Raw genomic sequence first — 26003 nt, 5'->3', positions numbered from 1 at the left:
CCCACGCACTCTGCTGTTCTCCCAGTGTGTTGATGGGGGTTACCTGTGACAGGAGCTATTCCATCCCCATCACCTGAGGGTTTCATTCATCAGCTCACAGTTATCTCCATGAAGCTTTGCTAAGCATGCGGTGTGCATCATTCTTATTGTCCCCATTGGATAGATGAAGAAACCGAGACCTGGTACACTGTAGTGCTGACTGCACTGCACAAGAGTTATCTACATGACCAAAGCAAGTCGAGGCAGGTCTAATGAGGCAAGTGGAGGAGACTGTGTTATGGACTTTGCTAGCACGATGGTTTGGCTTGCCTGTGGACTAAAGATCTAGCTTTCTACAGCAGTATGCAAATATACCCAGCACCCTAATCTAAAACGTGATGTTCAAGTTTCCCTCTCGCACTTCATAGAGCCAATTCTTCAGACCTATCACCTACCAGCACCACTGAGAAAACCATGCCCTGTGATCCAAGGTGCAAGTCCTTGCTTCAAGACTTTCCCATATTTTAGCAAGCAGTGGTGAACATTCTCTGGAATATTTATCATGAAACTGGACTTGCTGGCCAAATATCACATCAGGTCAATGTTTCTGGGAGCCAATGGGCTGGCTTTTCAGTGAAGTAAGACTTAATAATTTACGACCACAAGAACAGCATCTGCCATACAAATGGATGGGTTTATGGCCAGAGGACATTCCAGAAAGCAATATTAGGTCTTTCCCATAATTAACACTTATTTATTGCCTACCTCCTTTGCCACCCACTCATCTTCAGAAGAATCTGTAGTGGTTCTAGATTTTATCATCCAGGTGGTGCTTACCAAGTCCAAGGACTACCTAGCAATAGGACTTTGAGCTCTACCTGTCCCAGATTTGCACTAGTCACGCATTAGTGTGTGCTTATATTGTTCTATAGAAATCTGTAGGAAGAGGGGAGTTTAATTAATTGAAGCTAAAGCTCTCTGAAGAACATGTTCCCAACCTCAGAAACAGAAATAAACTTACAATGTATCTTTTCTTCTCAGGAATGTTGAATTTGAAATAAAATGAATCTTAGGTCATTTTAAGAAATGGAAATGTATTCAAAGATTTAAGTAGATATTTGATTCAATATTATGGTATGTTGAGGGTGTCCTGAAGGAACATTGAAAATAGAAACAAATAAAACACTAAAAAAAGGAAATCCATATTTCATTGATTTAATATGTTTAAATTATAGGATAAAATCACCAACTCCTGATCCCCAGCCAAAAATATTAAGCAGATCCAGATGTCATATATAGGAATCCAAATGGTTACATCACATCTGAAAACCAATCATTATTTCATCTTTCAAAGGTACAGGGTAATGGATCAGATGCTCTAACCTCCAATGCATTGAGGAGAGAGAGAAAGATGTTAGATTTGTATAGAATGAAGGCAGTGAAATAAATGCCCACAAGTGATCTCCAATTTGTATTGACTCCCCAACAGCTTAATGTTGTCAGTTCCGTGAGCAGATCTCCCTGGTACAAACCCTTTTCCCCAACATAAAGGTTTCCAATGAGAATCTACATCTATTAGGTAGCAAATAGTGATAAATATAATGAAAGGGATACAATACTGATCTTAAGTTTACGTTAATACAACACCTAACTTGACTATAAACTCATTTCCTAGCAAGACCATTTTAAACCATGTGGGTCTCCTCATGTTGGCCGTTTGGATTTTTCTCCAACATTGATGCCATCTGTCAGTAACATCTGTCAGCCTGTCGACTGCCAACATCAATCTGGATGATCTGGCTGATTTCATTCTCTCTTAGATATTTTTGACTACTCGCTTCTCTTCTCATCCAAGGAGGTAGAGCTCTACGCAGACAAAAGTTAGGGAAACCACATTTCTCAAGCCCAAAAGGGAATATTCATAGGCTGAGAAGTGTGGTGGTCCTTATGCTTTCAACGAAGCATAATCTTTCACTGAAGTAACCAGCATGGGTGGTTCTGGCCTGAGGAAGGCATCGCTTCTCAGCCCTTTGGGCAAGACCAAGTGTAGCCTGAAGAAAGCCAATGACAGACACTAACTGTCGGGTTTTTCTAGGACCTTCTGGTCCAGATCATTCTATCTGCAAGCAACTGTGACATCCTAATAAGTGACTGAGAACTTAAAGGGCATTTACAAATGGTGAGACAGTTACAACTGTGTTTATTATTTACAATTCAAGTGGTTACTTGAATGCTCATACTTATAAAAGGCTGTGTCTATAAGCATGCAGGATTAATTTTCTCAATTGATATCACAACCTTAAGTCCCTGTGATGAACCCTGGATTGGAAACTGAGGGAGCCCTTTGTCACGATGGAGAGTACTCAGGGAGACAACACTCGTCTTCTGGGTTGGGGCTGCTCATTGGTCCCCCATCTGCAGTGGAAACAAACATCCCTGCTGAGTGTCTGTTCAGTAAGAGCCTGCCTCATATCCCAGATTCCCTTTTTGGAAGTATTAGCCAGAGTGGTATTGACAGAGCCATGGATTCTGAGTCTTATGGGAAGCCTCAGCATGTGGGGGTGGGGGTGGGGGTGGGGTCCACATGTGCTCCCATAGCCCAGGTTCTCAGAGGCCACATGTCTAGGTGGGGAAAGGAAGATGGGGCATTACAATAGGTCAGCTCACCACTGAACAAGAAGGACGTATGTAGTTAGCCAAGGCTGGCAAGTCCAGCTAAAGCTGGCTCCAGAGAGAAAAAGGACTGGGTACGTTTTGCTTCTGAAATCAAGTTATTGGTATCCTATACAATACCCATCGACATGATAGCCAGGTAGCATTTTTGGAAGAAAGGTATTTCTAGGAAAGCAGGCTGTGAAAATGTTTTAAAAATAGTTTCCTTTACTATGCCCTTGTTTTTTTTTTTTTCTGATTTTATTTTCAATAACTCTTGGTATCATTCAGTATAGAAACTTAGTCATACCTTAATTTTCATTGCATTAACTAGCACTACTGAGGCAGGAGTTGAGTTAAACAGAATCAGAATTGAGTGTCTGAAAAACAACCACACACAAGAGTTGTGTGATTACACATTTTTCCTTGAATGTTTGCAAGTGCAACCACTCCCGTCTATGCACCTGCAGGTACACACAGCATAGATGCATGGAGCAGGTAGTGCCTGAATCCGAGATGTGAGAAAAAGGAAAGTGGTTCTTCATTGTCCTCCCCAGAGCAGAGCAAGCGTGCTCCCCAGGGATGCCCACCTGCGTGCACCATTAGAACAACTTCCCACTCAGCCGGCTGGGGGAAAATGAAACAGCAGGAAGATGGAGGCTGTGGACTTGCTCCTTGGAGAAGGAAGCATGAGGCCCGTCTGGAGGCATCTACAGAGCTTAATTCCGACACCCAAGAAGATAACAGACCTCTGCACCTTCTGAGACGAAGTCTTCACTCCGTTGCACATCTTGCATCAGAACATCGGCATTTGAATCCATAGTACTGTGATGGGCAAATCTAACCCAGAATGGACATTGTCTCATCACACCTGGACTACCAAGGGAAGTTCAAAAAGTTCGTGGAAAAGTAGAGTTAAAAGATAAGTGTATTCTGGTGCCAAAAAAAAAAAAAAATTGAAATTCATGCATTTTTTTTCACAATGCATTTTCCATTAACTTTGTGAAGGTCCCCCATGCAAATTATAACTATATTTAAGAATATCCTTTCCTTTTTTTTACTTGCCTGAAAGCAAAAGGGTTTTGTAAAAGGGTTCTGAAGTGGTTTTAGAAATGTACATATATATCTTAGTTTCCTAAATCATCAACCAAACAGAAAATGCATTTGTGACTTCAAGCAGATGGAGACACCCCCAACGCCACCCACCCACTGATGTTGCTTCATTGGGAACACAGGCGAGGTAGTGGGAGTTCCAAATTGCCACCATCATTTGAAAGGGTCCCAAAGCCGAGTGTACCAGTGTAAACGAAGCATCTCTGCTAGCTGTTGTCTATTCAGGGTGCCCAATTAGGAGCAGCGGGAAATGAGTGTTCAGCCCCAATCCTCCTCCTCCTCTTCCTCCATCTGCCTGCCTTTTTCCCAGTTCATGGGACGCATCACCATGGCATCTAGGTTCTCTGCAGGACGGAGGAGGCGACCATGCACACAGAGACTAAGGCTTCCCGTCCTCAGCTTCCTTTCTGATCTGCAGAGGAAGAATGGCTCCGTTGTCTGTGACGCTGACAAACAGGAGAAACAATACCCAGCCAGACACGGGCTGAGCGGTCAGCCCTTCCTCCCAGGACAAACGCTGTAAGACAAAACACCAAACACACAGGGACCCCACACCATCCGTGCATCTTTCTGACATGGAGGTTCACATAGATGCATCTCTTTTTCTTAATATGTTTTGAGATTATTGTAGATTTGCATGCAGTTGTAGGAAATGATATGGAATGATGCCTACGGCACTTGCCTGGTTTTCCCCGATGGTACTATCTTGCAAGGTGCTAGCACAATATCACAACCCCGATATTGACGTGGGTATGATCCACCAGCGTGTGTTGTGCTTTGAAAATTGATGAGTCCTTTTGAAAAAGCGCCACATGCCTGAGGCTGGACAAAGAGTCTTTAGATGACGTCTTGGGTGTGTATGAAAAGGCTGCTTGGCTTGGCCGAGGGAGCCATGGCAGGCGCCGGTAACTCACGGGGTCACGGGTTCTCGGAACCGATCACAGGGCAAGAGGAGCCTCTTGGCATTTTGTTTCAGTTTTGAATTTCCTAAAATCAAGATGACAGAGTGCCCAGAGGGGTACGCTCCGGAAATCAAGAGGCACAACATGAACATGAGGCTTCCAGGCGGGAAAACTTGAGAAGAGAGCAGAAGAGCAACCACGAGGTGGGAGAAGTAGAGGAAGAGGAAGGAGAGGACTGACAGCAGTGCCCTGACGTGGGCACTCCTGCTGGGGAACCTGGCGCCCGCTGTGGGGCTTCTCAGCTGCCAGGTGTGTCTCCCCAGGGACAAAATCAAGAGCAGAGCAGCAACCAGGAAGACAAGGAACGGGAATGGGAAACCACTGAACACAAAGAAAGATGACAAAGCAGATGTTTCCTTGATTGGACTTGTTGCATTTCTGGAGAAAAAGGTCTGAAGTGCTTTTTGGAAGCTCATCCATGATTCTGTGCTGCAGGTCCCAGAAGAGATGGCTGCGCAGAGCAGGGATCCCAGGACCAGCCATGGCAGCAGCCGGGAAATCCTCATCTTTAGCCACAGGAAGAGCGGGTGATGGAAGGTGGCGATCTTGATGCAGTAGAAGACGCCAAGCCATGTGGCCAACCAGAGTCCCACCTCATTTGTAAACAGGACAATCACAAAACTCTCAAGAGACGTAGACACTTGTATCAAGGACAGAAAAAACAGGTTCATAAAGAAGAACAACAGCTGCAGGCAAATCCTAGAAACTGCCAGGCACGAGAGGAGGAGAGCCAATGGAGCCATTTTTCTCTCCTTGACCAAGTCAATGCCATTCCCCACCAAAATGATGCCATTGGCAAAAATCCCCAAGAGAAGTTGTAACACTGCAAAAAATAGAAAGAAAATGAACTGAGACTTGGGCATTGTCACAACAAAAAGCTCAGTTCCTCTCAAAAACGATGTAAAGATGTTTGGTGGTTTGGATCACAGGCATCCTGATTTCTTCAACTGGATCACTCCAACAGCGAAGGCAGGGGGCTAGGAGGTGGCATGCTTCTGCTGCTGTCACTGCTGTCTCAACTTAGTTCCGAGACAATCAAATAAGAAAGAGATACCCTAGCAGCAATTTGCCTCCATGTGATAGCTTTTGCATTTTTCCAGGTAAATGTGACTTCCAAAGGCATCATAAGCAAATAGTGGGACCTGACACCTTCAGATTGTGGGGAGAAAGGCTTGTTCACCAGACAATCAGCTGAGGCTATTAAATCTTTCCTTTCTCCTACAAATAACTAATCATATCTACAAATGTGATTCTACTTAGCATCATGGAGGTATTCTTTTCAAAAACATTTTTTTGAAATGATCACTTCTACTATAAGATACAACCAGCAGTGTTGAACTGTTAAGTAATTGTTCTCCTATGTGCATTGGTTGAATACTTCAGAATCACCTAAAATGTAAAATAGTCATATAATAAAATATACCCGATAAAGCACAAAGTGTCACAAGACACAATGGGAAAGTAATGAGGCTCACAGGGATCTGTGTGCACTAACTCAAAAGCTCAGAGGAAGGTAATGTGTGACATAATGAAGAGTCAGTCGGCACCATTCTTCCCAGCGAGCTCCTGCAGGATAATTCTGTCATTGTGACGTTTTCCTGTCATTTTTCTAAAGTCATGAGAATTTTATGCTATGAGCTGGCTGATTGGAAAGTAAAGAGAAATATGAATAGTACATGATTCACTTTGCTGCTATAACTGATTACAGAGAAATTAAATGAACACTTATTCACATGTATACTGTGCCATGTATTAGGCTATATCAGGTGATCTCAACCTTATTGATGTTTGGCTTGGACAATTTTTTGGTTTTTTTTTGGGGGGGTGGGGCAGGGTGGGTCATCCCCGGCCTTTACCAACCAGATACCCTTAACACACCCCGTCTCCCTAGGCTGTGATGACCAAAAGTGTACCCAGACAATGCCAGGTGTTCTGGTTGGCACAGTCACTCCCAGCCGAGAAGCACGTTTCTAAACTCTAGGGGCAAATGCGGATGGAATGTGCTCTCTGCTCTCAGATATTTGGAGAGTAAAGGCAGAGTGAGCCGTGTATGTAAGGTGAGATCACCCTAAGTTCTGCAGGCAGTTCACACGCAGAACACAAACGGGACAATTCACAGACTCTGAAGGAGCTGAAGCTCTTCCATCCCGCCACGTGATCAAAATGTGCTCAGCAGATCCCTGCCCTAATGGACAGGACACGTGGTCGAAAGCGTGGGATGAATCTTATGTGTGGAAAACCGGAGGGGAAACCATAGGAAAAAGCAGTTAGCGTGGAGAGGAAATCTCTAGGCTCTTTCCCTGAAATCGTACCATCTGTGCCATGAAGGACTCTGCTTCCTCCCGTCGCAACTCCAGTGAGATAAAGGGAGGGGTTAGGGACAACTTCATGGCCGTGTCCAGGAAGGCAGGTCATGCGCAGCCCCCATCGAAACAGATGCCAATTCAAGCACAACAAGGGACAGGCGTCAACCAATGAAATAATGAAACTCAGAGCTCTCCAAAGAGCAGTTATCACTTCTTCCTCGGTTTCTCAATCAGTGGTCTCTCACTGCACCTGTTCCTTCCATTGCAACTACTGCATACCTGCCTGTGCCCCGGGGGACTCGGTTCTGGGAGGGCAGATCTGGGCTTTCTCATCCTCAGATCCACCTATTCATCTGATGCGTGGCTGCTGGTGGGTTTGTTAAGGAGCATCCAAGTCAGTTATGCAAAGGCTTCATTACAGAGGAAAGACAGACTACAAAGTCGCTTTGAAAGAGAGCCTTTGTTTTCTAAGCAACTCTGCTCCTAGGAGCCAGGTCATCCCAGCGGCATGCAGGTCACCACGTTTGCTCAATATTGCCACGGCTTTTACGTCCTGCGTCCTCAGTGTGCCAATACTGAGGGAGGAAGTGGAAAAAGAAAATGTTCGATATCCAGTCTAGAATAACAACACACGCTTTCAGCTCAGACAGAACATCAGAGCTGAAAGGCTGCGTTGTTATTCCAGCTGTGAACTGCAGAGATAACGAGATAACGCACAGGACACCAACAATTTAGAACAAATAACCATGTCCAGTCCTATTGATTCACCTGCTATTTGTCTTTTGAATTCCAGCTTCTTGAGAGGGAATTGGTTCTCAGATATTCTATTTCAATTTTTTAAAATATATTTGTTGTTTGAGAGACAGAGACAGACTAACATACAGAGAACTTCTCATTCCCCCAAATGCCCACAGTCACTGGGGCTGGACCAGCCCCAAACCAGATGTCAAGAACTCATTCCAGGAGTCCCACATGGGCGGCAGGAACCTGATTACTGGAGCCATCACTGCTGCTTCCTAACGTCTGCTTTAGCAGGAGGCTAGAGCCAGCAGCTGGGGCTAAGCATTGAACCCAGCTATTCCAGGATAGGATGCAGGCAGCCCCACTGCTGCTTGATCTGCTGGACTTTGTTAGAACTAGCTTGTGGAGGAGAGGCGATCCTACACAGGGAACACTGTTTGATGTGGACAGTCTTCTGCTGTGGAAACTCCATGAATAAAAATTCATGGAGCTTAAGCTGCATTTTTGTTTTGTTACAGAACGTTTGCCACCTGTCTCTTCATGTGCACACACACACAGCCATGGGAAACATACCTTTCTGGGCCAAGTGCCACCTGCTAGCCCGACTCTTGCCATCTTGCACTGAAGGGTGGCGACTGTGCATTCCTTCAATTGCTGCACTAAGGCCCCATTCTGCCCCTGCCCCTCCCCACCCTGGCAGCTGCTCTGCAGGGCTCAGGTAAAGACCTCCCAGGACGCGGCCTCCTGGATGCTGCCACCTCGGCTAAGGTAGCCAGGGGCACTGGCTGTGTTCCTGGTGCTGAGCGACCCTGACACAAATATTTTAATGACCAACAAACTACATCAAATCAAGTAAAAGCATCCTTACGTATAGAGTCCTTCTGGGTCTTTCAGCCAATTTGCTTTGGTGAGAAGGAAACATCTGAGAATTTCTGGCTCTAAGATGAAAAACATGCACGTCTGGCCTCACCTGTCAGTCAGTGGCTCGGAACGGTGACAGCTTTCCATGGGCAAATGGCTCGGAACAGATGGAACAAGACCCGGAGTGGAGACATTCACATGATCATTACCCCGAATTACCCTGATTAAATCCCTTCCCTCACATTCATCTGTAACGAGCAATCAGGAGAGGAGACAACACCAAAGGTTCTTGAAGTAACTGACAGGCGGAGAGACTTGCTTATTTATATTCAAATCGTTCAGCTCCCCTAAAGAAAGTGCAACTTTTTCACACGCAATTAGATTGACGTGGGCAAGCTTTTCAGCAGGTAGCAGGCTGCCATGTTCCTCTGTCTGCTCTGTGGCACCACACAGAGGTTCACTTTGGGATCAGAGTTGCCATGAAAGTGACAGATGCTTCGAATGCATTTCCCAATGGATCTCCCCACGCGATTCCCCAGCAGACAACTCCTGCTTTAAAGATATGAGTGTGTACTCATATACATAGGCATTCAGTAAGATCCTTCAAACAGGGAAGAAATAGACTTTGGGCAAACCAACACAGGTGTCCTTTTTGAACCATCCCCGGAACAGAGCCCAATCCTTGCAAAACCTATGTGGAATTTATTCCATTGAAAATTTACAACATCTTGGTTAAAAAGCACCAGGCTCTTTCTGACTAATCGTTTGAATGCATTCATTTGCTTCTCTCCACTTGAATTTGCAGTTGGTATCTTGGACTACAATTTTTGTCTTTAATATTCAGGTCAGTTCCAGATACTTGTCCCTTTTCCTCCTCTGTTTATCCAAGTAATATATTTCTGTGCTTTTCCTTACCTCACTCAATATTCTGAAATTTATTTGCATTGCAGCAAATAGAATAATGGAGCAATGCCATACACTGAATTTACATCTTACACAGAAAGAATGAAGAGGGATTTGCAAATGAGACTCTCTTGTTAGCGACGAGGAGGAAACAGAAGTCAGTGACAGTGCACTTTCCTAACAGCTTCCAGTGCTCACAATTTCATCTTCAGCACTGAACTGAGCTCTCCCACAAAATTCCCAATCATTCCTTGCTTCTTTCTCCCTGAACCCTTCCCACTGCCTTCCTTCCTGTGTGCCTTCCTTTCCCTCTCTACCCTCTTTCTCTCTCAATTCCTCCTTCCCTCCCAACCTTCAACAGGGGCTTACGACATGCGTCGTAGACGAGCCATGCTCCTAAGCATGGGACATCCTGCACGAAGAAGAAAAAGGCTGACTCATTTTGGAAATGGCATTGTGTTGAACACATGAGACTTAGACAGGTGAAGACCTAGGTCATTGCAGGGAAGTAGCAAGAGGCAGTACTTCAGACTCCTCCAGAGGGGAGGTGCCGATGGACCTGCATCAGAGATCTGATAATCACTGTAGACAGATGGAGCGGAGGTAGAAATCTCCCCAACCCATAGAAAGAGGGCAGCCCATTCCAGAGAGAACAAAAGCCACAACGCTGTGATATCCGGTGCAGCATGAACAAGAAGATGTAAGGAGGTAAAGTCAGAGGGGCAGGAGCAGGTCATGGGGGCCTTTGGGCCCCCGGAAGCCAGGGGTCTCATCTTCCATGTGATCGGAGTCCATTGCAAAGTGTGGGTCAAGGGGAAGCGTGGGCGTGATCAGATCTGCACTCCTAAACACTTACTCTGGCTGCTGTTGTAAATGAAGGGCATTTATTCCGGGAAAATACTTTGGAGTCTTGGGAATCAGAAGAGGGCAAGAGTGGAAACAGAAGGACACGAGCTGAAGGCAGCTGTGGCAGCCTAGGCAAAGGATGCCATGGCTGAAATTGGGTTGATGGTAATGGGAAGAAGAGGATGGGCTTATTTTGAAGGTGGAACCAACAGGAATTTCAGATGGCATTGGTGGGGGAGTAAGGAAATGAGAAAAATCACAAACTTCTCTTGGGTTAGTGGCATGATCCCTGGTGAGTGACTGTCATTGTGCAGAGAGGAAGACTGGAGGAAGGTGATATGAAGACACCTGTGGTGGACGTGTTGTCTGAGACGCCCACGCCCATGCAGGTAGAAACCCTGTTCAACAACAGATGGTGACTCTGACATTCGTGGGAGCCTCAGAAGTTGGATACGTGCATTTGGAATTCACTAGCATATAGATAATGCTTAAAGCTGCAAGACTGGTAAGATTATGTAAGGAATAGATTGCCTAGCAATGTGAAAAAGAAATGGGACATTTTGCGCATTCACGTCACCCCGACTGTCCCACGTGATGCCACTTCTGTATGGAAAGATGTCCCAGTGAGAGTGGGTAGATGAGTCACACGTAAGTACCTGCAAGCAACCATACCAACCGTGGCATCCTAATCTCTTTATGTACGGCAGATTCTATTTGCTCTTTCATTTAGAGATTTTGCTCCCTATTTCATAAGGAAGATAGGTCTGTAGATTATTCTGGTGCCTTATTTGATAATTTGATTACTCATGTTCTGCTGAATTTATCAAAAAATTGTTAAGCTTTTTATTAAATTTTACATGCAGCAGAAGAATTTAAATAGCATTAGGAATTATCTGTGTCGTGGGGGATGGAAAAACTTCATAGTGAAAACATCCAGCCCCACAGGCTCTGGGGATGATATAGAATACTGGCCATTGGCTCAGTGCCTAAATAATGAACAATTAGAAGAGATAGTACCGACTTTGCCTCTTAACAACTCCATGCGGTCCATGAGGTCCATGTGGTCCATATTCTCTCCACTTCGGAGGCTGGGAGTTGCTCTCAGTCACTCCAGTAGCATTTGCAGGATGTGGGTGACAAACTGACTTCAAATCCCAAGGGTATGCTGAACTATGTCTCCCATGCTGACCTCCAACATGATGCTAACGATAGACTTCAATGGTCCAGGCCTGCAGGTTATGCCTTCCCGTTTCTCCCCTGCCTTTCTTTGGAGGAACCACCTGTCCTGCACTTGGTTTTGGGTCTCATCTGGGTCCAGCTGCATTGCTGAATCCAGGAGGCTGCACATGACCCCAGTGTGGCTGTTAACAAGCCCACTCATGTGACCAGGGGACAGCCCCTCAAGGATGACTGGGAGGCCCAAACTTGGGAAGTCGGCATTTACCCCAGATCTTGTCGTGGAGCTAGCTGCTAAGAACAGATGCCCCACAGCTTCTGGCAACTGAATGGCCAGCAGCAAAGAGAGACAGGAACCTGTTCAAGTGTGCATTCCACCCAGAGGACAGAGGCGCCAGAGCAGCAAGAACAAGGCTGGGACTGTCAGGACATTTCTGCCCTGGAACCAGCCCTCACCTGTGGCTGGCCTTGACCTTAGGTGAATTCACAGATCTCCAGTTTCTATCGAAGCTGCCTTGTGAGTTTTTCCCCAAATCAAGTGTATTCTCACAGCTGTGATTTGTATAGAGAAGCAAGGATGTGCTTTCTTTCTTTCTTTCTTTTTTTTTTTTTTTTTTTTTTTTTTTTTTTTTTAAGACAGAGGAGAGATCTTCCATCTGTTGGTTCACTCCACAAACAGCCACAATGACCAGGGCTGGCCAGATCAAGGCCAGGAGCCAGGAACTTCTTCTGGGTCTCCCACCTTGTTGCAGGTGCTCAAACACTTGGGCCATTCTCTGTCCCCCTCCCCGGCACATCCGCAGAGAGCTGGATGGGAAGTGGAGCATCTGGTACATGAACCAGTACCCATATGGGATGCCAGCGCTGCCTAACCCGCTGTGCCGTGGCTCGAGCCCTGGGCTGTGCTTTCTCCTTTCCACATCTAGGAGGTGGAGCCAGAGGAGTCATCTGTCCAAAGTCTGTCCATGAGCCACACACGCAGGGGCCATGTCCATGATCTCCGAACTGGAGTTCAATGCTCTACCCCCTGAACTCACCGGGTTTTCTCAAATACAATGATATTTTAATGGAGCTAAAAGATACCTTTGTTTTGGTGTCAACAAATTATAAAATCCATGTCTCTGTGTATCTGTAGAAGAATTATTTAGAAAAAGGAATGCAAATTTCTGTTTGGAATTTTCCTCTATACTTAATTATTCCGTTTGCATCACCTACTTCCTCTGACAGCTCAGATTTTTATCATGCTACAAGCAGAGTTTATAAAGCATAAGGTTACCATATGGGCACCAAAGTTCTACTCACTCCAAACGGCACAGAATATCCTTGGCACTGAAGGGCTGTCCCTTGTCCAGAAGATGCACAGGTTTTATACACATATCTGCATACCTGCTGCTTGCAGCCACTAAATTGGGCACATGGAAGAGAATGATGCACACGCTGCCTTGAAGGCTGTACCATCATTTCTGCTCTGATCCAGTAGCATATGGTCCTAGGAACCAGAGTGAGGTCTCCTGCCTCTTAGGGATGGAGCCGTGACCCTGCAATCACAAAAACGCTAGAACGGGGCACGCCAGTGTTCTCGTGCCTGGAGGTTGCCCTGAGCAGCCTTCTGCAACCCGGTGAGCCCTGGGAGATCCAGAAGTTTGCACCTGCTTTGCTTGCCAGGAAGCGAACGCCACACTTTGAGGTTGCTCCCTCGTGTAGTTGAGGGGCTGTGATGCCACCCCTGGCAACCAGGAACAGACGTGTACGTGGGATGAACAACAATGAGAAGAAGGAATCAAACTTCTCATTGGTGGCCAGGCTTCAGCAGTACCTGAACATCGCAACACTCCCCGCTCCCCTGGGTATACAGTGTGATTCCATCGCCAGTGTCACGATGGTGAGACGTGGTGGGGACCTTAAGAGGTGATGGCTGTTAAGGGGGACCCAGGGCTTTCTCGGGGGAGTGGGTTCCTTCTTGAGAGGCTGAGTTGCGGTGGTACCAGCCCAGCCCCTCCGCTTGTCCCTCTTCCACCCACACCTGCAGTCCTTCTGCTTGTCCAGCATGACGTGGGGAGCCCTGGCCAGACTCAGCTGCCTGACCTCGGACCCTCCCTCTAGAGCCAGGGGATAAAGCGACGTCTCCCCCACATAAATGGCCCAGCACCAGGGCTTCCATCACAGCGACAGAAACCAGGCTAACGCGCCACCTTCTGTGGGCATCTGTGGCCACAGAGTGGCGAGAAGGAAAACCGGGTGACGAACGTCCAGACCAGGTCTCAATGATTCCGAGGGAGCGGGAATCCTGCATTTGGCCATCTGAGTGAGCTCAGGAAACTTCACACAGAGCCACACCGCACCAGATCTGTGGGGGAGGCTGAATCCGGAGAGGCCTAGAGCAACTTCCTGAGCCTGCCTCCAATTGGAAAACCTGTCTTTAAGTTTCAAATCCCTGGTGGCAAACACCCCAGCCCTAGGGTGCTTTTGCCTAAGGATCATTAAGGTGATGTAATAGGAGTGGCTAGGACCTTTTGCATCACAACACCCCACCCCTTGCCCGCATCCGCTCTGTACCTCAGCTATGTGTACACCTCCCTTTTACAATAAAGTGAGACCCTGCTTCCACTGGGCTCCACACCGCGCCTGATTGTCCCCTGGGGTTGGGGAAGGCTGAGTGGCGGGTGGCGCACTTCCCCTCCTCCGTCAAGGCAAGCTGCGGGCAGCCTGCCTAATTCTGCAGCGGTGGCGAGGAACAGTCACCACAGCCATCCGAGTGAGCTCAGGAAACGTCACACAGAGCCACACCACGCCAGATCTATAACGATTGTGAGTGCTGACTGCGCCCACTCCTCATTGTCTATAAAGAGAATTCCAGAAAAATTTGTGATACGCTCACGCTGTTTCAGCAATCATTCAGAAGCCATGTGTTCTAGAACAGGGACTACTATGTGCATCTGTCACCGAGTCATGGCCAGTACATCTCTCCAGAGAGGCACGCTGGGTGGCTGGGACAGAGGCACCTGCTGGCCTCCCAAGGCCCCTGGGAGGAGCTGTGCTCACACCCGCCCCCTCAGATCTGTATCTCACCACTGTTGACTTCACATCTAGACACGGAAGTCTGCAACCCTTCCTGAGACTGTGAGAAAGCAAAATAAGGTCCCACATGGTACCCAGGGCCTTCCAGCTATTCCCATGGCGTGAAATCAGCTCCACACATTTTAAATTGCAACAGTAACATATCAGAAATGGAAATAGACAGGAAACCTTTCCTTGTGATTTTTTGTAGTCATTGGTACTTATTATATACTTTCAGCCCCCTGAATACTCAGATGTATTCCATGATAATATCCAAGAATCAATTTATAAAAATATCCTTTTTCGATTACTCACAAATCTGAATGTTGTCTTGTCACAGCTAAGTAGATAATACCAATTTTTGTAATCTATTCTCCCTACCTGGCACAAAACACAATTTAGATAATCACAGATTCTACTGTAGAACTTTGGATAATGTTAGCAATTAAGCAATCAAGCATTCATTTTTTCTCTGCTTACGACTTACCATAGTCATTTGCAAAGCTTACTTCCTGCTAAGGAGTCTCACAACCATGAAATAAGTATTCTGGGCCCTAAAAACAGGATGAGATCAAATATATTTCAAAAGTAATTATTGTCAGATAAGTACAAAGTGCATCGTTCTTTGATCTAAACCAGAGAAAGTAAATACGGCTGTGGATAGAGAGCAGTATGGAGTAGGGACAAGAGCAGTCCACCACACTGGAGGAAAATGTGATCTTAATCACTATAATTAATGCAATGCAAACCTCTTGTGTTGACCCAGATTGATGGGAAAACACATTTAGGCCACTTTTTAGTTTCTAACCATTTTAAAAACTGATTTAAGGAAACTGTTTCTATGTCTTTTTTTGTTAAAGATTTATTTATTTATTTATTTATTTGAAAGGCAGAGTTGCAGAGAGGAGAGGGAGAGGGAGAAGGAGGGAGGGAGGGAGAGGGAGAGGGAGAGGGAGAGGGAGAGGGAGAAGGAGGGAGGGAGGGAGAGGGAGAGGGAGAGGGGGAGGGAGAGGGAGAAGGAGGGAGGGAGGGAGAGGGAGAGGGAGAGGGGGAGGGAGAAGGAGGGAGGGAGGGAGGGAGAGGGAGAGGGAGAGATCTTCCATGCGCTGGTACACACCCCAAATAGCTACCACATCCCTGGTTGGGCCAGGCGGAGGCCAGGAGCCAGAATTTTTCCCGGCTCTCCCACGTGGGTGGTGGGGGCCCAAGCGCTTGGACCATCTCCGGATGCTTTTCCAGGTCCATTACAGGGACCTGGATCGGAAGTAGAGCAGCCAGGACTTGAACTGGTGCCCAAATGGGATGCTGGCATGGCAGGTGGCTAAACCTGCTGTACCACAGCACTGGCCTCTATTTTTTTTAAAACATTTTTTAATTTATTTGCAAGGGTGGGAGGAAGGGAGGGAGGGAGAGAGAGACAGAGAGAGAGGGAATATGAGTCAGACAGAGCTCCTGGTTCACTCCCCAAATGCCCACACCACCTGCGGCTGGACCAGGTCAGTCAGAAGGCACAGCTCAGTCTGGGTCTCCCAGGCACGGCAGGAACACAGGCAGCAGCCGTCACCGGCTGTTTCCTAGGTTGCACATTGGCAAGAAGCTGAATTGTGAAGCAGAGGAGCCAAGACTCGAACCCGGCGCCATGATGTGGATGCAGGCATCCCAAGCCATGACTCCACTGCTTTGCCAAAGCCCACCGCTCACACCTTTTTCTGCTCTCCACATTATCCATGGGGCCTGCCGTCCGACGGATCTGCATGGCTCCTGTTTCCTTGAGGACCAGCCTGAGCATCTGCAGGGATGGATAAAGAGCCCAAGGCACTGAGCCAAGGCCTCGGATGCTGGGGGCTGTGCCCAGCTGCCCCGAGTAGGAGCAGGGGCTTCAGGCATCAGCTGAATCTCCAGTGTTCCCACACCTGCTAACCCCGGGGGAACAGCAGCAAGGACAGGATGGGTCCTGCGAGGAGAAAACCTCATCCTGACAGTATTTCTGTGCTGCTCTTTGTAGGGACTTGGCTCATGACATGAGAACAGTCCACACCACCAGCCTTTGCTCTTAGTTGGATGTCATCACCAGCCAGGGGCATCCTGGACGCATTTGGATCTCAGGCCAGATTCCTTCCTAGCAAGGCCACACGCTCGTGCAGAACAAGGAGGCAGCAGCTCAGCCTCCAACTTCTCCCATCTGGAAATTCCCTCTTCCTTTAGCTCATTGCTAAATCTGATTTAACACTCTGCTTCTCTGGCAGTTGTTATAGTGAGCTAGAAACATTTGCTTAATTCTAAGGGTCGACATGAAAAACTTGACCTAACCAAAGGGGTGTAGGAATGATTTTATAATTGAAAACAGCCTTAAAAGTCTGCTAGTTCATTTAGCAGCTGTCCTAAGCCTTATTGTGCACCCGGATCTTTGGCACCGCATTTATCTATGTGTCCAATGAACAAAAGCACCAGGCAGCTGCCAGCTGCCATGCATGGCACACACATGCACGCCTGGCAACACGGCAAGCAGCAGAAGGACCCGGGAGGTTCGTGTATCTATTCAAAGAACTGGTGGAAATTGCATCTGAAACAACTTTTCGGTCACTGTTACCGGGTGGGGGGAGAGTAATACGGCCACCGCTATGCAGACAAGAGCAGCACTCAGCAGGAACGGGGGAGCGTTTGCAGAAGCTGCGCCCAACTATTTGCTGAGTATAATTGCTGCCCTCATCCTCGTTCCTCAGGGAGACTCGTGCTGGTTTATCTTTCCAAAATGCGCCTGGGAGGACAGCACCTCCCTAGAGTGTAACTGCCTGCATTTGCTTTTCCCAGTTTCCTTTAATGCAATCCCAAGTCGCCAATCCCAAGTATTGCAAGTGCAGGCCAAGCTTCGTCTCAAACACAGGTTTCCAAAACCACAAACGTGCCCGTGTGTGCTCTGGCTAGTCGTTCCGCACCACCCAAATGTGTAGGAAAAGTGGAACCACATTTCCATTTGTTTTGCATTTTTTATTTAAGAGGTCATAATATTCAAACTGCATCCACTCTTGTCAATACCTTCAAGCAGGAGAAAATTTCATTAAAGTGGAGTCAGATTCACGGCCGACACAGGGGCTAACATCCTCCATTTTGGGAGAAAGGTTTTCAAAGACTGCGTTTTTTAAAAAGTAATAGGCATTTATTTCTTATCAAAAAAAGAGAGAATGCTTAACAAATGTGCCTGTTTGTTTTAAACTAGGTATAATAGCCTGCATATAAATATGCAATTAAAAAGCAAACCTAATTATAAGCAGTGTGCAGGCCAAATGGAGATAGTTATACCGTCTGCAATTGGCCCTGACAATGTTACATGAAAAATAAAATTAGTGATAGCGGGAAAAAAAGACTTTTTATGATTTCTAAGAAGCAGTTTCAGAAACAGCCAATTCTTGCTCAAGATCTACGAATACAGAGTACAACAGTAAGAAAATATCTACATTCTAAGTTAAGATGACAGGAACAATAAATCTGTTCTAGCACTGCTTTAGAATTATCTTAAACACATGCTACGCTAGTTTATGGCTGCCTCCACCAAAGGAAACTTTGTCCAAATTAAAGCAGTTATTTTTTATCTCTATCAGCATCTGATTGTGCATCTGAAAACACTGAATAAAAAGTAGAGAGGAATGAAGGAAATATGAAATTGCCTGCGTGAGGCGCATTTTCCACATATTTCCAGCCATGCAGAGGGATGGAGCCACTTCCGCAGCCTGGCCTTGGTCTTCCATGGAGCAACAGGCACATCCCCCCGGGGGCCACACCACTCTGAGCTCTGACTTCATGGTGGGCTTGGGTGGGGGCAGGGCACTGAACAGCCCCTCGGAGTGACTGGTGTGCATGTCAGTCTGTGTGTGATGCCTGAAGTCTAGTTCTCTGGAACCTTCCTTCTCCACACTCAGGAGATCCTCTCCCAGTTCACACCTGCTCAGCTGTCACTCATCCTCAAGCCCCGCCCCGTGTCACCTGCACCCTTCATCCCATTCCCTCTTGTAGCCTCCCTTTGTGTCGGTGCTTACCACTATTTTTTATAATCTGTCCCTCTTCTTAGAATAGCAAATTCCCTTAGAACAGAGGCCAATATTATTCCCCGACAGATCCTCAATATATGGTCCGTGGAACATGGAAGGTGAAAACTAATTAATTAACTTGTTAATTAACTGAATAATTAAATGACCAAAATAAAAATGCATCTTCTCGTAAGTGGCATTGCCCAATGGGCCGCTAGAGAACATGGCCTGGGAAACGGTTTGTGCAACACCTATCATTTTGAACACTTGGGAAATATCCACGTTTGTCCCGTGCACCGCTGATGGACTCGTGGTGTGCAAAGCCCTAAAAGCCTGAGCCGGGAAGTCACAGACGGAAACACCAAACACACTCCACCCTCAGAGCCTGTCGGGAGGATGCTTTGCAGATGGTCCAGGTGCCGTCCTGGAGGAGAGATGTCATCAGGGTTTCAATGACAATGCATTCTCCATGAGCCTTTTGGAAGCCCCTTGGACATCACTGAACTGATCCTCCTTGCATCTGTTAAATCTAAACAATGTAAATCCCTTTAGTAACTTTTGCTCAAAGTAGAGGGTTAAACAATTCTTCAGAGAGACACCTGCGTGGAGGGAAAGAATTTGGGCTGATGAAGGATGCCCACACCAGAAACAGGCAATGCAGGAGTCTCTAGCAGAAAAATGAGGCGTGATCCGATAACGGGAGCGTGACTGGAGAACACCCAGTATGCTAAATTCTGTTCTGACAAAGACGATAAATTGGGAAGTGAGGATTCACATTCCTAAGGGTTTTTCATGTTAATGCAAGCATATTTAAAGGAGCAAGCTGCAACATATTTTAAAGGTTTTACCTTTTCTAAAGATCACAACTCAACGCCACATTTTTTTGAATATCTGGATGATGGCCGTACAAGGAACTGCAGAAGTCACTCCGTCAGAGTGAGCGCGAATCAGCTCTGTGCAGGGAGGTGCTTCCTCACCCCACCACGGGGAAGGCTTAAGAACAGAGAGCTCTCCTGAGGCCAGCGGCTGGCTGAGGGCTCCTTGGAGCCCTATGCTGCCCACGCATTCCCACTCCACTTCCGTGTCAGAGATCCCAGCGTGCACATGGATTCCCATCTGTCCACATCCTAGCCACACGTGTAGTTTTCTGATAGGATTTCCTAGGATGCTGGAAGACATCATGCGGAGAGGTCACCAAAATGTATTTTAAAAACAATTGTGCTTTCTCAAAAAATAAGAAAATAACATAACAATAAAAGAAGCCACACGATACTACATCGATTACTGTCTTGGATTTTAACCAACATCCCTAAAAATGAGCGCCACACCAGGAACTATTTCCTAATGTTCAGGCTACTATTCTGCCCTGCACGTGAGCCACACCAGTTCTCTCTCCTAAAACCACGCTCTCGGACCACGACGTGATGGCTGTGTGTGAGGGCAACAGAGCAGCCACTCTGGTTAGGAAATGATTTCTTGGGAACCAACTTGCATCATTGCATGTGCCTTGTGAGGTCAGTTGAGGTCAGAGGGCCACAGCCCAGCTGAGGAGGTTTGCTGGGGGCACTTGAGCGTATCATGGCTGTGTCTAGAGCAGCTTAACACGAAATAAAAATTCTCCCCCAAAAGCAGATTCCAGGAAGTTGAGAGCTTTTACAATGACGTTCTACAGGAATTTTGATGGTACTTGAAGTGCTAATTAAAAAGACTTCTGAACTCCAGCTAGGTATTTTGAAAAATGCTTCCTGTATGTGCTGTGCAAGAATAATACTTAATGCCGTTTTTTAAAAAGACTTAATGTATTTAATTTAGAGAGAATTCCTAAAAACTGAAAAAAAATAATAACCTGAGCACCTCAAGAGAGAAACGAACAAAGGTTAGACAGCTGGGAATTTTTATTTTTATTTTTATTTATTTTTTGACAGGCAGAGTGGATTTTCAAAAGATGTATACAGGGCCACATTTTATTCTTAAATGTACGGTGGACCATCTCTAAGATAAGCACGTACCTAGAAATACAAAAGAAAAACACGCGGAGCATTGGGATGAAGAAACGGAGGATTTGAATGCAGAATTCACAAGAAAATAGAGACGGCCAATAAGCATCTCAGAGGCCCAGCCCCTCTAGAAATCACGGAAACGCAGACACAACTGCCCGCCTCCTTGGCCCTGCCCAGCCGGCTCCCTAGCACCGTGCTCACCGCGTGCCCTGCTGTCCGGCTTTCTTCTTCTCCCCCCTCACAGACAGGGGCCCTGTCAGGGGCAGCTGCAGTCAGAGAGCGGCACACGCGGGGGCTGCAGACACGCCCGGAGTGCCTGCCACACGTGGGGGGTGCACACACGCCCAGAGTGCCTGCCACACGTGGGGGCTGCACACACGCCCAGAGTGCCTGCCACACGGCTGCAGACACGCCCGGAGTGCCTGCCACACATGGGGGCTGCACACACGCCCGGAGTGCCTGCCACATGCGGGGGCTGCACACACGCCCGGAGTGCCTGCCAAACGCGGGGGCTGCACACACGCCCGGAGTGCCTGCCACACGTGGGGGCTGCACACACGCCCGGAGTGCCTGCCACACGTGGGGGCTGCACACACGCCCGGAGTGCCTGCCACACGCGGGGGCTGCAGACACACCTGGAGTGCCCGCCACACGCGGGGGCTGCACACACGCCCTGAGTGCCTGCCACACGTGGGGGCTGCACACACGCCCGGAGTGCCTGCCACACGTGGGGGCTGCACACACGCCCGGAGTGCCTGCCACACGTGGGGGGTGCAGACACGCCTGGAGTGCCTGCCACATGTGGGGGCTGCACAGACACGCCCAGAGTGCCTGCCACATGTGGGGGCTGCACAGACACGTCCAGAGTGCCTGCCACACGTGGGGGCTGCACACACGCCCGGAGTGCCTGCCACACGTGGGGGGTGCACAGACACGCCCGGAGTGCCCGCCACACGTGGGGGCTGCACAGACACACCAGGAGTGCCTGCCACACGTGGGGGCTGCACAGACACGCCCGGAGAGCCTGCCACACGTGGGGGCTGCACAGACACGCCCGGAGTGCCTGCCACACGTGGGGGGTGCACACACGCCCGGAGTGCCTGCCACACGTGGGGGCTGCACAGACACGTCCAGAGTGCCCGCCACACGTGGGGGCTGCACACACGCCTGGAGTGCCCGCCACATGTGGGGGCTGCACACATGCCCGGAGTGCCTGCCACACGTGGGGGCTGCACAGACACGTTCAGAGTGCCTGCCACACGTGGGGGGTGCAGACACTCCCGGAGTCCCTGCCACACATGGGGGCTGCACAGACACTCCTGGAGTGCCCGCCACACGTGGGGGCTGCACACACACCCGGAGTGCCTGCCACACGTGGGGGCTGCACAGACACGTCTAGAGTGCCTGCCACACGTGGGGGCTGCAGACACGCCCGGAGTGCCTGCCACATGTGGGGGCTGCACACACGCCTGGAGTGCCTGCCACACGTGGGGGCTGCACACACGCCCGGAGTGCCTGCCACACGTGGGGGCTGCACACACGCCCGGAGTGCCTGCCACACGCGGGGGCTGCACACACGCACAGAGTGCCTACCACACGTGGGGGCTGCACACACGCCCGGAGTGCCTGCCACACGTGGGGGCTGCACACACGCCCGGAGTGCCTGCCACACGCGGGGGCTGCAGACACGCCCGGAGTGCCTGCCACACGTGGGGGCTGCACACACGCCCTGAGTGCCTGCCACATGTGGGGGCTGCACACACGCCCGGAGTGCCTGCCACACGTGGGGGCTGCACACACGCCCGGAGTCCCTGCCACACGTGGGGGGTGCAGACACGCCTGGAGTGCCTGCCACATGTGGGGGCTGCACAGACACGCCCAGAGTGCCTGCCACATGTGGGGGCTGCACACACACCCGGAGTGCCTGCCACACGCGGGGGCTGCACACACGCCCGGAGTGCCTGCCACACGTGGGGGGTGCACAGACACGCCCGGAGTGCCCGCCACATGTGGGGGCTGCACAGACACGTCCAGAGTGCCCGCCACACGTGGGGGCTGCACAGACACGTCCAGAGTGCCCGCCACACGTGGGGGCTGCACACACGCCTGGAGTGCCCGCCACACGTGGGGGCTGCACACATGCCCGGAGTGCCTGCCACATGTGGGGGCTGCAGACGCCCGGAGTGCCTGCCACACGTGGGGGCTGCACAGACACGTCCAGAGTGCCTGCCACACGTGGGGGCTGCAGACACTCCCGGAGTCCCTGCCACACATGGGGGCTGCACAGACACTCCTGGAGTGCCCGCCACACGTGGGGGCTGCACACACACCTGGAGTGCCTGCCACACGTGGGGGCTGCACAGACACGTCTAGAGTGCCTGCCACACGTGGGGGCTGCAGACACGCCCGGAGTGCCTGCCACACGTGGGGGCTGCACAGACACGCCCAGAGTGCCTGCCACACGCGGGGGCTGCAGACACGCCCGGAGTCCCTGCCACACGTGGGGGCTGCACAGACACTCCTGGAGTGCCCGCCACACGTGGGGGCTGCACACATGGCCGGAGTGCCTGCCACACGTGGGGGCTGCACAGACACGTCCAGAGTGCCTGCCACACGTGGGGGCTGCAGACACGCCCGGAGTGCCCGCCACACGTGGGGGCTGCACAGACACTCCTGGAGTGCCCGCCACACGTGGGGGCTGCACACACGCCTGGAGTGCCCGCCACATGTGGGGGCTGCACACATGGCCGGAGTGCCTGCCACACGTGGGGGCTGCAGACACACCTGGGCTGTCTCACTGAGATCACAATTTTTAAAGAAATGTTTCTTTATAAAAAAGGAACAAATTTCACATTTTCAGCTTTAGGAGCATAATGGTACTTCCCTCCCTGTCTCCCTCCCACCCTCGATCCTTCCTTTCTTATTTGTCTTTCAGTTTTTACAATGACATGCTTTCAATTTACTTGATAATCACAAACTTAACCCTCTACCAAATAAAGAATTCCACAAGCAGCTGAGGAAGGTTAAATTGAATAAACACAGCCAGGACTGGCAAGTTTTTTAATTGTGGTGTTTTTACCCGCCACTGGCAGAAACATAAACAGGTATGATTTTTAGTGGGTGTATTAGCTTGCCTTTGCCAGAGAAACCAGACCAATCGGTTATTTGTAGAGAAAGAGATTTTCTGAAAGGGATGGGTACACGTGGTTACGTCCAAGGTTTGTTCCTGGTGAGCTGGGGTTTCCAGAGAGCTGATGGTGTGAGTTTCAGTGCAAGGACAAGCCTTTGTCCAATGGCAAGAGAACAGTGGGCACAGAAAGAGAATTCTTAGGCAGCCCTTTATTTTGCTTGGGTCTTCGGTGCACGGGAAAAGTCTCCTCTCCCCACCACCACACCCACAGATGGAAAGGGCAGTCTGACCCAGTCCTGATCCCCATGGGACTCTTACCCACAAGCACCAGCGCAGATGGACCCAAAAACAATGCTAACCAGACCCCTGGGCACCCTGCAGCCCAGTCAGACTGACACGAGATTAACCACTGCAGAAAGCCACTTCCAACATTTCCCAGATGCCATTGCAAAACTTAACCCTTTCCATCTAGCAGTTCAGTCTTTAAGAAGAAGCATTCTAAGGAAATCATCAGAAAAGTGTCCACTGCTCATTGGTTAGGAAAGAATCTAAGGGAATCATTAAGGAAATCCTGAGCTGGGTGATTCTCTCTCTCGGCAGGCCTGCTGGGTGATTCTCCCTGGAGCTTCCTGGCTGAGCCCTCTTGGATTTCAGGCTCCTGTGGGCACCACAGCAGCTCTGGCCCAGTTTTAGGTGAGAGGGCATTTCACAGTCACCCACTGACCGGGGACCCGATGGGGGCTGAGCTACTGCCAGGCGTGGAGCAGGGAAGCCGACCCGCTTCTTCCCGGCCCCCCACTCCTGCAGAGTGCCGTACTCAGCAGGGAACAGCTGGCCGCTGCTCTGCTCTGTTCCTACAACATCAGAACGGGCATCAGGAGGAGACGCCATCTTCTTAAAGAGAGAGGAGAGGAGACGGCGGCAGCCAGTGTCACTGGGGCTAGCGGCAGGGGAGAACTTTGCAGATCACACAGATCTTGAGTGTGGCCTGGGGTGCTAGAGGGCACAGGGTGCCCACCTAAAGCTGTGAAGCAAGAGTACACTGCCTGCTTCCCATCCCCCAATAAGGGCTCCCAGCGAATACCAGGCAAGAAGTGCCACCTTCAAAGGTGGGTACTGCGCTGCGGCACATGCACGTGGCTAGAGGGTTTTATCTCAGGGTAAATCCATGGTCCCTGCGGACTCTGAGTCTGGCCTGGAGGGTTGGCAGGGGCGGGGCACCCTCTGAAGCCTGTGAGGCACTCTCCTTCCCTCTATATTGCTGGCAGCTCTACTCAAACTGCCACAGCGGAACACTGATGGCAGCTGGCTCTGGGGATGCCACTGCTCTCTCAATGGGCAGAGCAGCCCCGTGAGGCTGAGACTGGGTCCCCTGCTCTCTGTGACTGTGGGAGCCCTGCACACTACAACAGTGGAGATTCCATGACTGTACAACAGGGCATGGATTGTAGCTGGGTCTCTGGGCAATCGCTGTGTCTGGTTTCATAGGCTTAGAATTCCTTAGTGCCTGGGGTAGGTCAATGCCAAGGGCTTTGTGCTCACACTGAGGACCGCACAGATCCTTTGTGTGGTTCTTGTGAATGTGTGGGTGGGATGTGTAGCCACTGTGGGCTCGCCCTGGGAATTGATCACCTTGCCAGAGAAGAGATGAGGTGGTGATCACACCAGATGATGTGATCATACCCTCCTCCCTGCTGACAACAGAGGGGATCTACCATGCCCAGTGTGGGTGTCACCCTGGACTCTCAAACCCAAGCACTGACTGGAGCTCCCTGGCCCCACCCAGCACACACCTCTGAATATCCACTAAATGACCAGACACTCCACTAAGCCACAGAGGCATAATTCAAAGATGAAATAAATCATAGCAGAAAATCAACAAGTAGTTCCAGAATTCCTAAAAATAAACATAGAAACATGAACAAGAAAGAAAATAGGACTCCCCCAAAGGAAAACAACAGCACTTCAATATTAGAATGTGAAGACAGATGAAGAGATGGATGAGATGCCTGAAAAGGAACTCAAGAGAATGGTCATAAGATTACTCAAACGCAATGAGAAGCAAATTCATGAGTTAAGTCAATACATGACATGGATGAAAAAATTTCCCATGAGAGAGATACTGAAGAGAAATCAAACTGAAATATTAGAAATGAAGAATTCAATGTCAGACAAAAATGCAGTAGGAAGCCTAAATGACAGGCAGAAGAAAGAATATCTGACCCGAAAGATATAACAATGCATCTTTGGAA

The 26003-nt window shown here is 49.2% G+C and overlaps 1 protein-coding gene across 1 annotated transcript in view; it reads right to left on the bottom strand.

Moving 5' to 3' along the window:
- The window catches only part of TAS2R1 (taste 2 receptor member 1), a 40463-nt gene extending 15821 nt beyond the window's left edge, over positions 1-24642 (bottom strand). Inside the window, exons 1-3 of the mRNA XM_002714020.5 lie at positions 24472-24642; positions 16298-16385; positions 4659-5529 (exon numbers count right to left, since the gene is read on the bottom strand). Coding sequence (XP_002714066.5) covers positions 4659-5529; positions 16298-16385; positions 24472-24642 — 1130 coding nt within the window. The remainder of the gene's footprint in view (positions 1-4658; positions 5530-16297; positions 16386-24471) is intronic.
- Positions 24643-26003: the final 1361 nt, after the last annotated feature.

The sequence above is a fragment of the Oryctolagus cuniculus genome, chromosome 14 (genome assembly GCF_051225735.1).
Source record: "Oryctolagus cuniculus isolate XC-2025 breed Fujian yellow rabbit chromosome 14, ASM5122573v1, whole genome shotgun sequence".
Classification (NCBI taxonomy): Eukaryota; Metazoa; Chordata; class Mammalia; order Lagomorpha; family Leporidae; genus Oryctolagus; species Oryctolagus cuniculus.
The sequence above is the reverse complement of the archived record's forward strand: the minus strand, read 5'-3'. Positions and strand labels throughout refer to the sequence as shown.